The sequence below is a fragment of the Pelobates fuscus genome, chromosome 10, assembly GCF_036172605.1.
Source record: "Pelobates fuscus isolate aPelFus1 chromosome 10, aPelFus1.pri, whole genome shotgun sequence".
NCBI classification, from domain to species: domain Eukaryota; kingdom Metazoa; phylum Chordata; class Amphibia; order Anura; family Pelobatidae; genus Pelobates; species Pelobates fuscus.
This window is the reverse complement of record NC_086326.1, coordinates 28,715,638-28,735,795: the sequence shown is the minus strand read 5'-3', so window position 1 is coordinate 28,735,795 and position 20,158 is coordinate 28,715,638. Positions and strand designations below refer to the sequence as shown.

Genomic DNA, 20,158 nt, shown 5'->3' with positions numbered 1-20,158 from the left:
TGGATCTAACAAGAACATTCTAAACAGATGGAAATCCCCAAATAATTGTCCAAGTGAAGATGTTTATTTGTGCTATACATTTAGCTCACATCCACAAATGTGTTATTTTAACCTATATTCCACTACTTAGAAATGTGCCTTTTGTTGAATTGTCTTATTTTTCTTATTATTGTTGTCGCGCTCTCTCTCCGATCATTCATTTTTGGTGATTTCCCATTATGACCCCGTTAACATCTCCTATATTTGGGAGGGCACATTTTCTCTGCTTTGGCTGCTAATCTACTTAAATATTTACAGCAAAAACAACCACATACTGTCCATCTAAAGGGGGTCTCTTGAAATCCAAATCTAATGTTCTCATAAGGAGAGAAGAGATAATTCCACTCCTCACTTTTCAATACGCAAAGCTTTCTTCTTCTATACGATCTATTCAAAATAACATTCCAATGGTGGAGATCAATGACACAGACAAGTGATAAACAAAAATCCATCGTGTTGGGATTGCTGTATCCTACAATTATCCTTAAAAACTATGCACTCCATGACTGGGAACCCCTCTCTGTTGACATTCAGTCCTATTCAGAAACAAAAAACAGGACTGGGTACAGGTATGAGATCCAGGTCAGATTTACTGGACAGTATATACAACAAGGATATGGTTTAAAAGGAGTCTTTATCAAGTCTTTCTCAATAAAGACTCTTTTTGAGTGGAAACGTTGTTGCATACTTTCCATTAAATCTGTCGTTGGACCTCATACCTCTGCCCAGTTCTGTTTATTGTTTCTGATATTGGGAGTTTGGTCAACTCTGGACTGAAAGCACAGTGGGGGTCCTTACTTGCGTGTACCTACCCATATTTTATTCTAGATTCAGTCCCGTTCTTCTCTCATTTTTACCTTGGTTCAAGCCTATAGAGCTGTGGTGCAAGCTTATATTAAGCATGAATATGAGCTCAGGTGCAAAATCAGGATATTTAAAAGACCACTATAGTGCCAGGAAAACATACTCGTTTTCCTGGCACTATAGTGCCCTGAGGGTGCCCCCACCGCTGGATGGAGTGGAAGGGGTTAAACTTACCTCTTTTTCCAGCGCCGGGCGGGGAGCTCTCCTCCGGCTCTCCTCCTCTTTGGCTGAATGCGCATACGCGGCAAGAGTCGCGCGCGCATTCAGCCAGTCTCATAGGAAAGCATTTACAATGTGATTTTCACAGTGAGAAGCGCGGAAGCGCCTCTAGCGGCTGTCAATGAGACTGTTATGTTTATAGAAAAAATGGTTAATCCTAGAGGGACCAGGCACCAAGACCACTTCATTAAGCTGAAGTGGTCTGGGTGCCTATAGTGGTCCTTTAATGCTTCATCATATTGATTTTATCCTTAACTCTCTTTGAATCCTTGCATATCGATACTGCTGCTATAATTTTATCACATGACAGGAGGCTTTATATTTTGCATAATCTTTCTTTACTAACTCCATAGCAGCAAAGAAAAGAGTGACAAAACTTAGAACCAATCACAATGTAGTATAGGGTATAAGAGGCGAGATATATGACATAATTTCCTCTCTTTCTTTGCTGCTACATCACAAGAGCTAAGTACACAATTTTTTCTCTGTCATATTTGCTGAACTGTGATTTATACATACTATCATTGTTTACCTAACTGTGATATTATCATACATATTGTAGTGTTTTCTATTGATTACCTCTACCGTTGTGTCGGCTACCCCTCTCCTTTGGGGTCTGTTCAACCTCCCCTCAGGGACCCCCCTTCCGTTCACCCCCTCCTCCACCCCGGCTTCTGGGGTATTTCCCGGTCCCCAAAGGATTTTGGGACTCCACAGACGTTTATTCTACTCCCAGCGCCATTACTATTCCCGCGGGCTTCTTCTTTATGCTGTGCGTTCGCAGAACTTTCCCGCCTTCTGTTCACCCTTTCGTCTCACGTACAGCACTAAAATCTTGCCGTGCATTCGCGGATAGACGTTCACTCCTTTTCTACCGAACTTTTCTACTCCTTTTCTACCGAACGGTCACCGTTCGGCAGTTTTATGCTTGGCGATCTCATTCGCATGCTCGTTCGCACAAACACCCGAACAGCATTACCAGAAAGTTCACGTTTGGCTGGTTGTGCTCACGAACGCCTGCATTTGTGCAAATCCTTGATTTGCCGCCCAGACTAGGGGAGGAACTATTAGTCCGGTGGCCATTTTAAAGGGATATTGCTACCAGACAAACTGCCTATCTCTACAGCTCTGAGTCAAAGCAAACCTGTTACTATACCCTGCCTGTTTTTCAATCAGTGGGACCAAATCAGGTTAGTGTCTAACACTTGGGGTTGGTTAAGCCAGTTGGGCTATCCCTTATTCTGGCCAGGGTGAGCCCCCATTCATGTGGTGCTGAACGGACCTGTTTATGCAGGACTCCAGTTACCTGGGTGAGCCTCTCATCACCTTCCTACGACCTACTGGTCCTATAATCTCCAGGTAAATCATTACCGATACAATACCACCCCTGGTCCCCAGGCCTCTCCAGTTAACGTGCCCAAGTGCCCTAACGCATAATTAACCGGGTGAGCCCCGAGTGCCAATTCCAGAGCAAATGGAGGATTCACAAAACCCCTCAGAGCTCCAGGCAATGATCGCAGCAGCTGTAGCAGCAGCTATGGAAAAGGCCTCCTCTAAGTTCTTCCAGATGGAACAGGACGCCCTATCCATCTCCAAATGGACTCACTATGGTGCAGACTCTGAAGACTCTGATTCTTCCAGGGAATGCTCTCATCGGCCTAAACGCCACTGGAAAGGTGAGGCCGCTGCACTGCACAAATCAAAAGGAAAAGCACCTGCTAAACGCAGAACAACCATGACCCGTACGGTCCACAAACCCACTCAGATTTCCTCAGGTGAGGAAGACGCGGAACCCACACATGCACTGGCTGTTCTGGATGAATGTCAGGCGGTGGTCTCCGAACCGGAGGACTCCGACAGGGACTCCGCAGCCAACTCTGACCCTTATCTAATAAGGGAGCAGATCCTGAGAGAGCCCCAGGACTCCATGACCACATCCATGGGTAACCCACAGGAGGGTACAGAGATTTTCCTTGACAGTTCGGGCCTCCAAATGTTTGACCCTAGAACCATCCATCATCCCATCTCGGAGGAGTGTTCCCCTCCCGAACATTTAGCCATATGTATGCACTTCTGGTTCAGAAAATCTCTGGACAAGGAAGTGCGGAAATGGATGAAATAAGAATGCACTAGCCCAATTCTGCCAGACCAGATGGCACACACCCCCGAATTCGACCCACTCATGACCACTTTCATGTCCCGAGGGGGTTGGGACCCGCACAAGGGCATAGAACGTGGTTTTAAGGGAGCCCAGGACAAACTGCTAGACGCCATTGGGCCGCTAGCAAGAATTATGGACATAGCGGATGACGCCTATAAGTGGGCTGACGATTTTACCCCAGATACGGTGCGTGAGTGGGCACGAGATATCCAGGTATGGGCACAAAGGTGCTTCTGTTATCTCGGGAACACCAATGTAGCCCTCTCTTTGGATAGAGGCGCCGAGCAGCACTTTACCGTATCGACGACAAACTTGTTGAACTTGGGGATAAAGAATTAGGCCCTTTGGCACAGGGCAAACTATTTGGAGAGGCCTTCCTTAAAGAGTTAAACAAAAGGGTCAATATTTTTACGTCCCTTAACAAGGCGCAAACAGCGATGCGGAATGTTTTTCGCGACCCTAACACCCGAGGTGTTTTTGGCAGGGCTGGCTGGCAGAGGGGCTGTGCCGCTTCTGGCCGTCTGGCCCCCGCACAACTAGGACTCATCCATTCTACCAAACAGACTTGTCTATTCAACATCGATTCCACCAATTCAGGGGATCAGATCGTGGCTGCGGCGGCCAAGGACGCTCCAGGGCAAGATTCTCCAACAGTAAGTCAACATTCTTCCCTACCTCTAACCTCCTGTCATATCGCAGGTCGTGTTTCTCTTTTTTCCAGAACTGGACAGACCTATCCTCAGACACGTGGATCCTCCAAACGGTGCGGGGCTATCAAATAGAGTTCGAGACGACCCCGTTCCAACTGGACCCTTCACGTCCGATCCAAGTTACATGGGCGGACGCCCGTCTAATAGACTCGGAATTACGAGAACTACAGTCCAAAGGTGCCATTCAGCCGGCCCCGGATTCAACCGGATTCTACAGCAACATCTTCCTGGTCAGGAAGAAAACCGGCGAATTTCAGGGAGCTCAATTCTCACGTGGTATACCGACATTTCAAAATGGAGGATATCCACCTTCTCCGGGATCCGCTTCGAGACAGCGACTGGTTTACTCGTCTAGACCTCAAAGATGCGTACCTTACCATCCTGGTACACAAAAGGAGTCGCCCCTACCTCCGCTACTTCTGGCACGGGACACCCTGGCAATTTACTTCAGTTCGGCCCCGTGGTGCTTCACCAAGATAATGAAGCCAGTAGTGGCAAAACTCAGAGCCCAAGGCATAAGATGTATCATTTACCTCGGCGACATCTTAATCTTCGACGAGGATACAGGGACTCTGAGGAGACACACAACCTACACGATACATCTACTCGAGTCTCTAGCTTTCATTATCAATCGCCCCAAGTCCTCGATGACCCTGGCTCAATCAATTCTATTTCTCGGATTCGAAATAGACTCCACATCATCCACTCTGCGCCTCCGGCCCGCAAAGATTGCAGCCATTCTCAGAGAAATCCGGAAAGTACTGCGATTGACTTCCATACTCCTGAGACTACTGGCACGGATCGTAGGCCTTCTCTTCTCGTCCATCCAGGCCATTTTTCCCGCACCCCTGCACTACAGAGCCATGCAACACCTCAAGACCAAATTCCTTCACAGAAAACCTACATACGACCAACTGGTCCCTATGTCGGACGAGGTTCGGGAGGAACTGCACTGTGGCTGAACTGCATGCAGGCTTGGAACAGCAGAGCCATATTCGGAAGCCAGCCAGACTTCGTGCTGGAATCAGATGCCAGCCTATCAGGCTGGGGAGCAACGGACGGAACTTCCTCCACGGGAGGGGTATGGACTTCCCAGGAGCTCTCGATGCACATCAACTGCCTGGAACTCTTGGCCGGATCGTTCACCATTCGCAGCCTGGCAAAGAAACAATCCAACTGCTGCATCATGCTCCGAATGGACAACGTCTCAGCTGTAAGATACATCAACCGCCTCGGAGGCACACGTTCCCAAGCACTAGTGGAACTCCCCCAAGAGATCTTCGATTACTGCCTACCACGCAACATCACGCTGCTGGCAGAATATCTACCGGGACAATCCAACATGACGGCGGACTGGTACTCACGCCACTGGCGAGACGCCAGCGATTGGCAACTAGACCCTCATGTTTTCACAATTCTAGACGCACAGAGGGGCCCTTCCATCCTAGATCTATTCGCTTCCCGCAACAACCGACAAACAAAGAACTTCTTCAGCTGGCTCCCAAACCCGGAGAGCCTAGCAACAGATGCTTTTCTACAACAATGGCCACGAAGCGGAGCTTACGCATTTCCGCTTTTCTCAATGATAACCAGGGTCCTTCACCGGATCCGCATACAGTGGGTGAAGATAACCCTCATCACGCCACTTTGGCAGAGTCAACTATGGTTCCCGGACCTTCTGGAACTGCGATCAGAGACCCCCTCCTCCTACCAGAAGCTCCGACCATCTTCAAGAACCCGTTGGGACTACCTCATCCGCTGGTCATGGAGGAACGCCTTCCCCTGGTGGCCTGGACTGTTTCCGGGGTTCTTGGCGAACCTAGGACCTATCGCAGGAAACTAAGGATCTCCTATGGGACTCGTGGGCCCCAGGAACAAGGAGGTGCTACTTATCAGCATGGCACTCCTGGACAAGTTGGTGTTTGGGCCGGGATCTCAATCCCTTTACTGCACCTACTTCCTCCATCATGAATTTCTTAACCTCTCTATTCACAGCTGGAAAGTCTTATCGGTCTATCAATGTGGTACGATCAGCCATCTCAGCGGCCCATACTCCGACCCACGGGACTCCTGTCGGTCAGGACCTGCTCGCCTGCAGACTCCTCCACGGCATGCGCCTTCGATGCCCCCCGGAACCCAAATATTCAAGCCTTTGGGACGTCGGCATTGTTTTACAATTCTTGCGGGATTGGCCTCCCAACAAAGATTTGTCACTCCGCCAATTACCACAAAATTCACCTTCTTGCTCTGTCTGGTTTCCATTCGACGGGTTTCTGACGTACGAGCCTTCGATGCTGACGCATTTACCTTTTGCCCGACGGGTGTAACCTTTCAGGTCTCACGACGCACAAAGTCCAACTCTTCCTCGGTCTTCTACCCCTTCTTCCCTTCAGACCCACAACTCTGCGTGGTCTCTACTCTCCGTCACTACGTGGAAGCCACCGCGATGTTGCGGCAATCTTCCAATCGTCAACATCTCATCTCATACATCCAGCTTCGGCCACTACGTTAGCCAGATGGGATAGATGGCTACTATCCCATGTCGGTATTGACCAATCTTTTGGAGCACATTTCGTTCGCGGGGCCGCGGCCTCTTCAGCTTATGCAGCAGGTGCTTCCCTTTCAGACATCTTACGGGCGGCAGACTGGACCAGAGAATCCACTTTTAGGACATTTTACTTCCGTCCTCTTAATAATCCAGCTTTTGCTCTACTTTCCCAGCGTTAAAATAGCAAAATATGAAGCCTCCTGTCATGTGATAAAATTGAAGATTATGTTAGCTTCAGTGTACTGCTAATCTAAATTTTAATAATGACAGGAGGTGAGTATTTTCCCTCCCTACTCTCTTTCGTTCTTTCCTCCCTATTAATTTCATATCTATGTATGGCATTTTGTTTTCTCATATTATTGTACAAATACCTAACTTTTGGTAGCATTTGTATTAATGCCTTACTTACGTTCATTCGAAGATTTTTATACATATACTCAATATGGGTGGGATATTTAGTTAACGCCGTTAGACAGGAGGACGTTTTGTTATTATTATACTAGATGTTATTAAGTTAAATTAAGGGATAGACATTCATTGTTTTACACAATCATTTTTTTGGAATCTAATACCCTTTATACTCTCGTTTCAGCTTAATCAGAAACCACAAGGAAATATTGAAGACTCCATGCAAGGTTTCGTCATCATCACACCATGGAACCTTATCATCAAGTCATGGGAGATCATCGTTTGAAAGCAGGATGTCTTTGTCTGCATTCTACCTGTTCCTGTTCAATTTATTCATATTAGCTTTCCATTATCTTATTCTATGGAGTTTTTTCAAGTTGTTCTATTATTATTCTGCATTTATGACCTAGTGATGTCGCAGTTTTAAAGACGAAATTATGTCATATGTCACGCCTCTTATACCCTATACTACATTGTGATTGGTTCTAAGTTTTGTCATTCTTTTCTTTGCTGCTATGGAGTTAGTAAAGAAAGATTATGCAAAATACTCACCTCCTGTCATTATTAAAATTAAGATTATCAGTACACTGAAGCTAACATAATCTTCAATTATTCAAAAATGAATGCCATGACAACTCTAGTGTCCTAATATGCCATTTTTAATTGGACTTCTAGGTTTGAAGACTACCTTACAGGCAGACACTCTGCACCGCCTCAGAAGCCTCATGTTATTGCTGGCATCGAGCCATAGGTTCTCCACCACAGTCTAATAGAAAAAAAACACTCAATAGGCCAAATACATTCAGCTGAAGACACTCACTTGGAAAGTAACATGAGTTTAAAGCATATAGTGTTTACACATTAGCGGCACTAATTAAAATATGCTATTTACCAAGTTTAAAGTGTAAAAAGTAATTTACAAGTTATTTAACAAAAAGAAATACATACATTAAAATGAATTGCCCATTTACCTGTCTCCAGAGTGTTGAAGTACAATTATATTGAAGTTTGGAGGCATCTCATTAATTACATTGAAAAATGTTGTGCTAATTTGAAGCTGTTCCCATGCCTGATTAACATAAAAAAAATAATTATAATTAAATGTATTAAAAAAAAAGACAATATATTATTTATTTACTTTATCAAACATGGTTTTATAAGAGCCTTATTTATTTATTGAAAATAGTATGAATTGAATGAAGAAGCAATATGATATAAAAATATAATCTGACAGTTTTTTCATGGACTTTCTATCTTGTTAGACTACAATTCATTGAATTATATCTCAACAGCATCTACAGAGTATTCTAACTACAAATAAATGTAACTACTACTTTTCAGATTACACAAAAATACAGGATAGAAAAGCAGTATTTTAGTTGTAATTTTTTTTTAAAATAACTTATTAATGTATGGGGTAAAGTTGTAAAAATATGTATATTTCCAACTCCACTAAAGATTCAGAATAGATTTACAGCACATAATGATCTAGACTTCATCGATGGCCCATTTGAAAAAGAAAAGTAATCCCTAAATCCTGAATTGTTGATGGAAATTGAACCACTTGCTCAGAAAGCAGAAGGTTCAATGAGTTTAGCTTGGGATTCTGACTGGTTAGGAGAGTTGAGCATGTTTTAAGTCCATCGATAATTCAAGTGTTAAAGAGATTTGCATTATTTATACGAATTTTAGAAGACACATAAACACTATTTTAGAGAAAAACTAATTGCTTGATCACATTTTATTGACTTTCTCTGTTACTTTTGCTTGGACTGTAAGGAAATTGTATTGAACATAAAAACTGGACCTTTGAAGTAGCACAAAGTCTCTGCTCGATACTTTTGTATAGACTCCCCAGGTTTCCTTTCTCCTGTAGACATTTGTGAAGATGTAGTAAAGCTGCAAACTGTGAGTTACTGGTATTATACATTGCTCTGCACAATAGATCTTTTATCATCATAGATGTTGAACAACTCTGGAAGAGAACACACATATTCAGATTACGTTTCAAAAAAAGATTAGTTATTTCTCAGGTCATGCTTAGGAATGCTAAAATTCTTCAGAAAACTGGATTCAATTAGATGCAAGTTTGTTATTGGGATATCTTTCTGCTCTTTGCATTACACAATGGAAAGCTGGGGGAAATTTCACATTTAAGGTTCAATCCCTGTGCAAATGTACCCTGCAGCTATGAACTCCTTTCTGAATTATAAGCCCCACACCTAGGTCTCAGAGGACATTTGGGAATCCCATTTTCATAATTGAAAAGTATGGATTTTATAATTTGTTTAGCCCTACTAGAAATTAAACCAACAGTCCAACCTTGTAGTTAACTTTGAATTATGGCTATTGATATAAACAGGTGACCAAAGATCCCAGTGTCACGGTTCACTATAACCCAACATGCAGTGCAGAGGTAAGCAATGATGGACTATATGAAGGTCGACAGAAGCATATTACCGGGCATTGGAGTGGCTGGACTTAACACAAAATAAAGAAGTACAAGACGAGCCAAGGGCAGGGAGACAGAATGCCGCATAAACAATATAACAAGTCAAAGGTCAAGGACAATAAATAGGAGAATGGTAAAAAAACAACAACAAGTCAAGGTCAAAAAAGACAAAATTACTACAAGAAAACGTGCTCTTCGATAGCCACTAGATGGCAATGATGACAAGACACAGCACAACTCCTAAACAGGGTTTATATAGCTATAAAAATAAATAATATGAAAATAAATCATTTAATTCAGGTAAAATCAATCTTTGTTAGTTGGTGCAAAAAAAAAAAAAAAAAAAAAGGTTTTCCAGCCACTGACATTGATTAGTTATTGGTCACTTTGACCCACGTTACAAAAGAATGTGCGTGCAACTGCTGGCGTCAGAAAGGATGCCAGAAGGAGGAGCGGATGCATAGACGGCACTTGCGGTAATTTTACAGACTGCACAGAGACGCGCCTCATGTCGAGTGGGTGCCTTAACACCCAGGAGAGGAGATGCTTCTACCCTGCATGCCATTGGATATCAGTGGTAAAAAGGAAGAAGAGATATATAGGGAAAGTTACACTTCCATATTAGCATTATTTCTTTAAATCGGGATGCTACTGATTGACTAAGCGCGTCCACTCAATCAGCCAATCGCTCAATTTATCACCAACATCCAAAGACAGATGAAATTGATATTGCAAATGAAAAGGTGTAACTTCTTCATTAGCAATACAGTGAGCAAGAGGCTGGGCCACTGACACCTGTGGGACCCTTGGTTGGTCAAACTGCTAGAGAATGTTTTAACAGGGACGATGACACCATAAACACTCCAACAGGCTTTTGACTGCGCTAGGATTTCCAAGAAATTCCAACATAGGCAAAAAAAATAGCTTTTTTGTAAAGATTCTATTTTAATGAAAAGCTCAAAATGACAGAGTCACTTTAAAGGACCACTCTAGGCACCCAGACCACTTCAGCTTAATGAAGTGGTCTGGGTGCCAGGTCCAGCTAGGGTTAACCCAATTTTTTTTATAAACATAGCAGTTTCAGAGAAACTGCTATGTTTATCAATGGGTTAAGCCTTCCCCCAAATCCTCTAGTGGCTGTCTCATTGACAGCCGCTAGAGGCGCTTGCGTGATTCTCACTGTGAAAATCACAGTGAGAGCACGCAAGCGTCCATAGGAAAGCATTGTAAATGCTTTCCTATGCGACCGGCTGAATGCGCGCGCAGCTCTTGCCGCGCGTGCGCATTCAGCCGACGGGGCGGAACGGAGGAGGATCGGAGGCAGAGAGCTCCCCGCCCAGCGCTGGAAAAATGTAAGTTTTACCCCTTTTCCCCTTTCCAGAGCCGGGCGGGAGGGGGACCCTTAGGGTGGGGGCACCATCAGGGCACTATAGTGCCAGGAAAACGAGTATGTTTTCCTGGCACTATAGTGGTCCTTTAAGTACTTGGAGAATACAATTCTAAAAAATTTTAAATGATAAAAACTGTTTTCTTACCTGATAAAGGGCTAGGAATTGTCCAGCGGCAACTGGATCAAACCGTCCAAGACATAAAGAGATCTGGAGACTCGCTGCTGCCAAAGTAGTCATGAGGTTGTTATTCATCGCACAGCTGATTGACTGAAGCGATATCTCACTTGCCTGTGCCAGGAATTGTTGGGCAATAGCTCTTTTTCTCTGAGAAAAATAATTTTATTAAAATAAGATGCTGGGTTTATATCTCACACAATGGCACCAGCTTAAATATTTGTAACTAATAATACCGGTATGATCATATTGTTGGATAAGGAAAAGTAGCTAAACTATGTAGAATGGGAAGGAAGTGTAAGGGATTGGTGTAAGGGTTATGATTTTAATATTAAAATTAATTAGCATAAAACATTAATAAAAATAATAATAGGTTAAACATACGGCTACTATGTAACATAAGGTAGATAATAATTGCATTAATCAAAAACAATGCTGAAAAGAATTTACATTAATGTAGTATCAATATTACAAACTGGGGATAATCTATATTATATTGTAATGGGACATTCCAGGTTGCGGAGGCTCCAAGTTGGACAGCTAGGTGTCAGATCTCCACATATAACCACTCTTCTTTCCTTCCTCTAAACAATAACTTATAGCCTTAGGTAAAGTTGTGAGCATTACACTGAATTTTGATATAAGGGTATCGGTACCTTACAATATGTTTACATTTCTAAATCCCATTGTACAGCGCTACGGAATTTGCTGGCGCTATATAAATAATAAAATAATAATAATAAAAATACATTGTATTTAACTTTGATATTATGTTCATATGTGCTTGACCTCCTTGTAATAACTGTGATTCACTACAAAGCTTGGAAAAAAGTAAAAGAAAACAGGAATCTTACCTGAAGTTCAACAGATTTTTTCTTTAATTGATCTTGCTGTCTACTAGTAAGTTGCAAATCGCCGGACGGTAATTCTAAGCCATCATCATTGTTTATTGCAGCTTTTCTCTTTTCATCCTGGAAAATAAAAATTTTGCAGAATTTTCCATAAAGCAATTTAAAGTCAAATATAATATTCTGTTTGAAGGATTAGCTAGCAGCATTGTATTATTGGATAGGACAGATAAATAAATATGCATATTTATCAACCGGCAACAGGCGTGAATGGTAGAAATATTATTTACAAATACTAATATTATCGCTTTAGAAAGCCCTAATACATGGAATATTAAAAGCCATATGGTATTAAGTTAATTATCATTTATAAGCCTATTAAAAAAGCATAATTGATTTTTCAAGTTGTAAACATAAAAGAACTTACCAAAAAGTTTTCGTTCCAGTACATTTCTTTATTAAGGGGCTCAATTTTCAGGGAGAGCAAGTAAAGGCTTTTTCCGGTCAGATACAAGCACTTAGCTTTCAGATCAGGACATGAAGCAATTAAAGGAAGAATGCTTGCCATCTGCACAAGGGCTTTAGAGCCTACGGTACGTCCTAATGTTGTCCACTCCTACAATATAGAAAAAATTGCTTAGTCAAAGAAATAGGACACATTTAAGGTGATATGTCGTGCTCTGACATGTGAAACTTAAAGGGACACTATAGTCACCTGGACAACTTTAGCTTAATGAAGCAGTTTTGGTGTATAGAATATGCCCCTGCAGCCTCACTGCTCAATCCTCTGCCATTTAGGAATTAAATCCCTTTGTTTATGAACCCTAGTCACACCTCCCTGCATGTGACTTGCACAGCCTTCCATAAACACTTCCTGTAAAGAGAGCCCTATTTAGGCTTTCTTTATTGCAAGTTATGTTTAATTAAGATTTTCTTATCCCCTGCTATGTTAATAGCTTGCTAGACCCTGCAAGAGCCTCCTGTATGTGATTAAAGTTCAATTTAGAGATTGAGATACAATTATTTAAGGTAAATTACATCTGTTTGAAAGTGAAACCGTTTTTTTTTTTTCATGCAGGCTCTGTCAATCATAGCCAGGGGAGGTGTGGCTATGGCTACATAAACAGAAATAAAGTGATGTAACTCCTAAATGACAGTGAATTGAGCAGTGAAATTGCAGAGGAATGATCTATACACTAAAACTGCTTTATTTAGCTAAAGTAATTTAGGTGACTATAGTGTGCCTTTAACCATTTATTGGTGTATTTGTTTTGGGGTTTCTTGCTTCAAATTCTTTCCTGTCTTAAGTTGTTATTGAAGTAAAAATAGCTTTTACCCACGTCTCTTTATTTAGAATTAGAAAGGCTCGGTAAGGCATAGTCAGAATGGTAGCAAGCTTTCAGTGAATATGCTCTTCACTTTGTCACAGTTTTATATTTGGAGATTGGATGTAGGCTGTCACACTGACTTCAGCCATCAATCAAGCTTCACACCAGGTGTAGAGCAACCCTTGCATTCACATCAGGTGTAGAGCAACCCTTGCATTCACACCAGGTGTAGAGCAACCCTTGCATTCATACAACAATCTTTTTATAATGGGACATGTGTAAAATGAAATTATTTAATTCAGGTAAAATCGATCTTGGTTGGTTTTCCAGCCATTGACATTGATTAATTTGTATGGCTGAACACATAATGGCAGGGTGATTTACTAAAGAGAAAATTCTAAATGTGAATCTGAAGGTAATTTTACATTTAGGGGCAGAGTAGCCAAACGAAAAGCATAGCTTAGTTAACAAATGTTTCCATTTAAGTTATTTTGACCTTATGTGTTTTAAAATAACCGACATTATTTTTGTAAGCGCACTTGCTTTAGACTCCATGCCTTGGTGTAAATAAATTAGCAGCTTATTGGTAACTGACGGAATCACAACTCTTTCTTAGAACTGGCCACCCTTTTGAAGTCATAACTTCAGCTGGCAGAGGAAGAAGGGTCGATTTCTGGACTACAAGCCTCGACCAGCCCTGTATGCTGGTAATCTACTAACTACTCTGCAGAATAAATATAGAAGTACCATAATTGAGAGAACTTTGGGGCACAACATATTCTTAATAGCCTATAAATTATGTTCATTAAACAGCAAATTGTACAGAAATGGGAAATTAGTTCAAAATGTAGGCGTTGAAAACAAATCCCTGTCTACTGAATAAATTCCAGTATAAGTACATAATTGCCAATGGTGTACTAGACTTCCCTAATTTGTATTTATATTTTAGGCTTTATGTATCTATCTATGTATGTATTTACTTAAAAATCTATCGTGTACGCATATAGCATAAACAGTGATCAGCCCTTACATAAAACAAGTTACAGCTCTAGCTCTATAGAAATCCCTATTTAAGGTTGCTTTTTTAATTAGGGTTTTGCAATTAACAATTAAATGAATTACAAAGTATTGTTAAAGTGCCGTTCATTTGTTAAAATGCACCAATGTTTTGATGGACCAATGCACTACTCTTTGTTTGAATTGTCGGAGAATCCACAAAATAGCTTTACCTGTTCTACGGAGTTATAATCAGGAGTGGCCCTGACAAATTCTTCAACAGCTACACAGAGATGTCCTTTTCTTCTTTGTTCCTGCAATTTCACGTTTTCCTCAACAGACTGCAGCTGGATAATTTCCAAGGACAGTTCTGTCAGATGAAGTTTTGCTTTTGCGAGTTTTCTCATAATTGGCAAACTTATACCCCCTGCCTACAACAGAAATTTATTGAATGTTAAAATGGAGAATGTAACATGTCTAAAAAAGGCTTAAAAGCTGTGTGTTGCAGTCATCGGTAATTAAAACAAAAAAGCATTTTATTTACTGTATTAACTATATTATATGGTTTATTTATGTCTTTTTTAATTTATTTATTTTCAATGTTAAACAAAAAAGCATTTCAAATTATTTAAACATGTTTATGTGTCTATATAAAAATTACTGAGAAGAACTAAATGGCCTATTGATTTATATTAAACTTTGATGTGTAGCTGGGTACATAAATATTAGACTTGTACATTCGATTTCTCCCAAATGGAGATATGTCTGAATTTGGGCAATTGGCAGTTCACCTGAAATCCCGAGATGCTACATGGACAAATCACAAAACAAATGAAATGGATAGTGCACAAAAGCATTTAGTTTAGTGACCAACAGAGGAGCACAAAAAAAATTATATATTTAATAAACATATATATATATATATATATATATATATCAATATCGATTTTTTTTCTGCTCCCCCTCTTATCCCTCAATTGGTTACATCTTCTCACTTGATCTGTGAACAATATGACATGAAAATGCATTTATCAGTGCCCTTTGGGTTTGTCTTAATCGTTTTTTCTGAAATTATTGCATGGCTGAAATTCGTCCAAACCAGAGTTAATATCGTCGACTAACAATTTTAGTCAGATTTTAGTCAACTGAAATTTTTGATAACATTCAGATGACTAAAATATGACTAAAACTAAAATGGCTTTTTAGTCAAAAGACTATGACAAAAACTAAATTGAAATTTGCTGCCAAAATCAACACTGGTCCAAACCAAAACACCACTGTCCTGGCTGAAACCTAACTGACAACATTAAAGGACCACTCTAGTGCCAGGAAAGCATACTCGTTTTCCTGGCACTAGAGTGCCCTGAGGGTGCCCCCACCCTCAGGGACCCCCTCCCGCCCGGCTCTGGAAAGGGGTAAGGGGTTAAAACTTACCTTTTTCCAGCGGTGGGCGGAGAGCTCTCCTCCTCCGATCCTCCTCTTCTCCGCCCCGTCGGCTGAATGCGCACGCGCGGCAAGAGCTGCGCGCGCATTCAGCCGGTCGCATAGGAAAGCATTTACAATGCTTTCCTATGGACGCTTGCGTGCTCTCACTGTGATTTTCACAGTGAGAATCACGCAAGCGCCTCTAGCGGCTGTCAATGAGACAGCCAATAGAGGATTAGGGGGAAGGCTTAACCCATTAATAAACATAGCAGTTTCTCTGAAACTGCTATGTTTATAAAAAATTGGGTTAACCCTAGCTGGACCTGGCACCCAGACCACTTCATTAAGCTGAAGTGGTCTGGGTGCCTAGAGTGGTCCTTTAACCCCTTAAGGACCAAACTTCTGGAATAAAAGGGAATCATGACGTGTCAGACATGTCATGTGTCCTTAAGGGGTTAATCAGGATCTCTTTCCAATATAAACATTTCTATAGGTAAAAATGTTTCTTTATAGTATACTCCATTCCAGAGAATTAAATCAATGGCAGCTTTTCTGCTCAGGGTGTTTCTGTGAAATGCAGAAACAGCTTAACGTGTAAAAAAGATTAAAGGGACTCTATGCGCACCAAAATAACTTTTGCTTAAAGGGACACTCCAGGCACCCAGACCACTTCTGTCAACTACCCTTAACCCTGCAACTGTAATTATTGCAGTTTTCATAAACTGCAATAATTACCTTGCAGGGTTAAGTCCTCCCCTAGTGGCTGTCTACTAGACAGCCACTAGAGGGCACTTCCTGGTCCATAGCACAGGTTCTCTGTGCTATAGCGTAGCTGGATTTCCTCACGCTGTGTGAGGACCTCCAGCGTCGCTAAAATCCCCATAGTAAAGCATTGAAAGCATTTTTATTGCTTTCCTATGGAGAGGTCTAATGCGCATTAGGTCTCCCCAGCCGGCAGGCGGGATCAGTCTCCCCCGCCGGCTGACGTAATGAAGGGGAGGAGCGGCGGAAGAAGGTTTTCACCCCTTCAGCAACCGGGGGTGGGAGGTGGGAGGGAGAGGGGACCTGCAGTGCCAGGAAAACAGATTGTTTTCCTGGCACTGGAGAGTCCCTTTAATGAAGCAGTTTTAGTGTATAGATCATGCCCTTACAGTCTCTCTGCTCAATTTTCTACCATTTAGGAGTTAAATCAGTTTTTTTTTTATTTATCCATGAACCTAACTAAAAAATGAATATAATTCTCATCCACTCTGATACTTACCCAGCCAGGCCTTTCATACATTTTACTGTATCCTCTTTCGTTATCCCCATTACACCACAATCTCCTATGTGCAATATGTAATACTTCATAATTGCTTTTGTTTGTATATTATACTGTTTTCTTATTTGTCATTATTTTTTTTATCCATTCATTCCATCACATGTTTATTACTTTTTTCTATTCTGTTTTATTCCCATCTTCCGATTGTTAGAATTAAATCACCATTTTTGTTCTATTGACTTACTATATAGATTTATTAAAATTGTTTATACTCCTGGACTGCAGACCTTATGTTCTTTTTTTAAAATCATTTTCAAAATTTAAACTTATTAGGTGATTGTTGATCTATCACACTCACAAAAAGAGAGAAAGGAGAAAAAGGGAAAAGAATAAAGAAAAGGAAAGGAGAAAAAAAGAAAAAAGGAGAATAGAAAGAAGAGAAAACAACTATTTGACTCTTCGGAATCTTATCAATGTACCACTGAAAATTGTATACATGTATTTTATGTATTGTACACCTCTTTTCTTTTATTAATAATGCTATTTAAAAAAATCACTGTTTATACAGCACTAGTAACACTTTCCTGCATGTGACTTGCACAGCCTTCCTTAACAATTCCTGTAAAGAGTCATCTATTGTTTAACCCCTTAAGGACCAAACTTCTGGAATAAAAGGGAATCATGACATGTCACACATGTCATGTGTCCTTAAGGGGTTAAACCTTCTTTGTTGCACATTCTGTTGAAATTAGAATTTCTTATCTCCTATTAATACAGTTCTTGACACCACATGAGCCTGTGTGTGATTAAAGTTCAATTTACAGAGCAGTATATTAAAAAAAAAAAAAAACACACTTATAAAGCAAGTTACCATCTGATTGAAAATGAAACATTTTTTTCATGCAGGCTGTGTGAGTCACAGACAGTGGAGGTGTGGCTAGGGCTGCATAAACACAAACAAAAGTGATTTAACCCCTTAAGACCGCAGCCAAATGTACAAGTTGTGATCCAAAAAAACGTAAACAAAACCTGGCATTTGCGCTATATGTCTGTCCAACCATAATTCACCTCTTTCATATTAAATGCACCCCCCATTATTATATATCATTTTATTCAGGGGAAACGGGGCTTTCGTTTAACATCAAATATTTAGGTATGGAACATAATTTAATATGAAAAAAATATTTAAAAAATGGGAGAAAATAAGAATTTTTTAAATTTTTTTAGTTCTACGTGACATTCTAACTGTGAATGTCATAATACTGTTTGCTTTTACTGCAATACAATACACATATTTGTATTCAGCGATGTCTCGCGTGTAAAACAGTACCCCCTATGTACAGGTTTTATGGTGTTTTGGGAAGTTACAGGGTCAAATATAGCGTGTTACATATTTCAGTTTTTTTACATTGAAATTCGCCAGATTGAGAGCGGCCGCAAAAAACGGAGCTCCAGACAAAACACGACGGAAAACGGCTTACAATTTACCAAACTTAACCACTGACCCCCCAAAAGGCTGCAGTGATCCCCCCTAAAGCTAGATGGGAAAGAAAAACAAAAAACCGGGGCCAGCAAAACCCACCTCTGGGCTGACAATCGGAGATATGTGGAGGCAAGCACGAGGCCCGACAGAGCCCAATATGGCGGCCCTCCACGGCGGCTGCTCTGATTTTTCTGATGATCTATCGGGAGACGCAGAGGACGACTACCCACCAGCTCCAGCTATGCCACAGAGGGCCAGACCCCAAGGGACAAGCACCAACGCTGAATTAGTGACCACAGGGGTACTGAAATCCCTCCTGGCAGAACTTCAAAAGAACATACTAACTGATGTACATGCCCTCAGGGGAGAAATACAAGGCCTGACAAGCCGCATCACCACGCTGGAGACGTCCTCACAGAATCACCAGCAGAACCTGTCATCCTTACAAAAGGCAGTACAGGACCTACAGGGGCAGAACCGGCTCTATGAACGCCGGCTTGCGGCACAAGAAGACATCGGAAGAAGGCAAAACCTGAAAGTCAGAGGGCTCCCAGACGAAATAACGGAGTCAGAGCTGCCGAAGGTTATTCGGCGCATGATAGCAGCCATATTGCCTCATGGACAGCCTGAAACCATCACCCCCGCGGACATATTTCGGATCCCTAAACCCTCCAGGGCACCACCTTCAGCCACAAAAGACACCATAGTCAAGTTCCGCACTTGGAGAGATAAATCAGTGATCCGCATGGCCCTACGGGGCAAAACCCCGCTACAGTTTGACAACAGGGGTCTGACCTTCTTTGCCGACCTGTCTAACGGCACCTTGGCCTGGCGTAGGTCGCTTCGACCACTCACCTCCCTGCTCCACCAAAACGGAATCAGCTACAAATGGCAGAACCCCAGGACTCTCAGTATACAACAGGGAAACGACTCCCACTTGATCCACGACATCCAGGACGCACCGGACCTTCTGCGGACTTTGGGCATCCCACAAGACTCCCTCACACAAGAAGAACCTCCTCACCCGAACACATCCGATCATACTTGGGACCTGACAAAAATCAACACGTTCATCCCGAGAGGCTCAACCCCTGTGTCCTACGCTGCGGTCACTACCTGAAATTCGTGACACACCGAGGACTGTATGCTCCTTAGAAACCGCTGGAATGACACCCCAGCAGACACCCCGGAGACACCTACTAGAAACCTCGATTTCTCCTTGGACTTGTAATGTATTTACCTGTTTTCCTGAATGGCGCCCCCCACCCCAGGGCACAGCGGGACCTTGACCCTCCCAGACCTCACGGGACCCACAGACAGATCCACTCCCACACGAAGGGCCATATAATAGCCTCACTACCCCCCTATCACCTACCGATGGGGACCTGCCATACCTCACTCACGCACACCCACGTCACCACCGACCAGACATGGACGAGCTCCCTTCAAAGTCCTGCCGGTGGCCACGAAACATACATGCTGCCACACACCACGCCACACCTGACCACACACTCACACTAGATCACCCGACTTGTTCACCTCACCATACCTCCAGACACTGGCTTACCCCGCAGTAATAGGTCACTGACCAAGAGAGGACGGGACACACACCCAATGTCCAGGCTGATGCTAGCTAGGATAGATACGGTCCCCCCTCACGCACCCTCTAGATTCACACAATGTACGGCACAGCACTTACCCCAGAGCGAACCATGACAGACCCCCGCGATAGTGGGTGGAATTACACGATACTGTTCCCTAACCTCCCATGCTGACTAACACAATGCAACTAAATCGCTTGTACACTGATTGAGATATGCGACTGACTTGCCTACTCTCATACACAGTCAG

General features: G+C 42.2%; 1 protein-coding gene across 1 annotated transcript in view; it reads right to left on the bottom strand.

Annotated features, from left to right (window-relative positions):
• CFAP46 (cilia and flagella associated protein 46) overlaps positions 1 to 20,158 on the bottom strand; it is a 154,648-nt gene that overhangs the window by 33,583 nt on the left and 100,907 nt on the right. Inside the window, exons 40-45 of the mRNA XM_063433591.1 lie at positions 14,372 to 14,569; positions 12,242 to 12,430; positions 11,821 to 11,937; positions 10,937 to 11,116; positions 8,757 to 8,924; positions 7,921 to 8,018 (exon numbers count right to left, since the gene is read on the bottom strand). Of these exons, the coding sequence (XP_063289661.1) occupies positions 7,921 to 8,018; positions 8,757 to 8,924; positions 10,937 to 11,116; positions 11,821 to 11,937; positions 12,242 to 12,430; positions 14,372 to 14,569 (950 nt within the window). The remainder of the gene's footprint in view (positions 1 to 7,920; positions 8,019 to 8,756; positions 8,925 to 10,936; positions 11,117 to 11,820; positions 11,938 to 12,241; positions 12,431 to 14,371; positions 14,570 to 20,158) is intronic.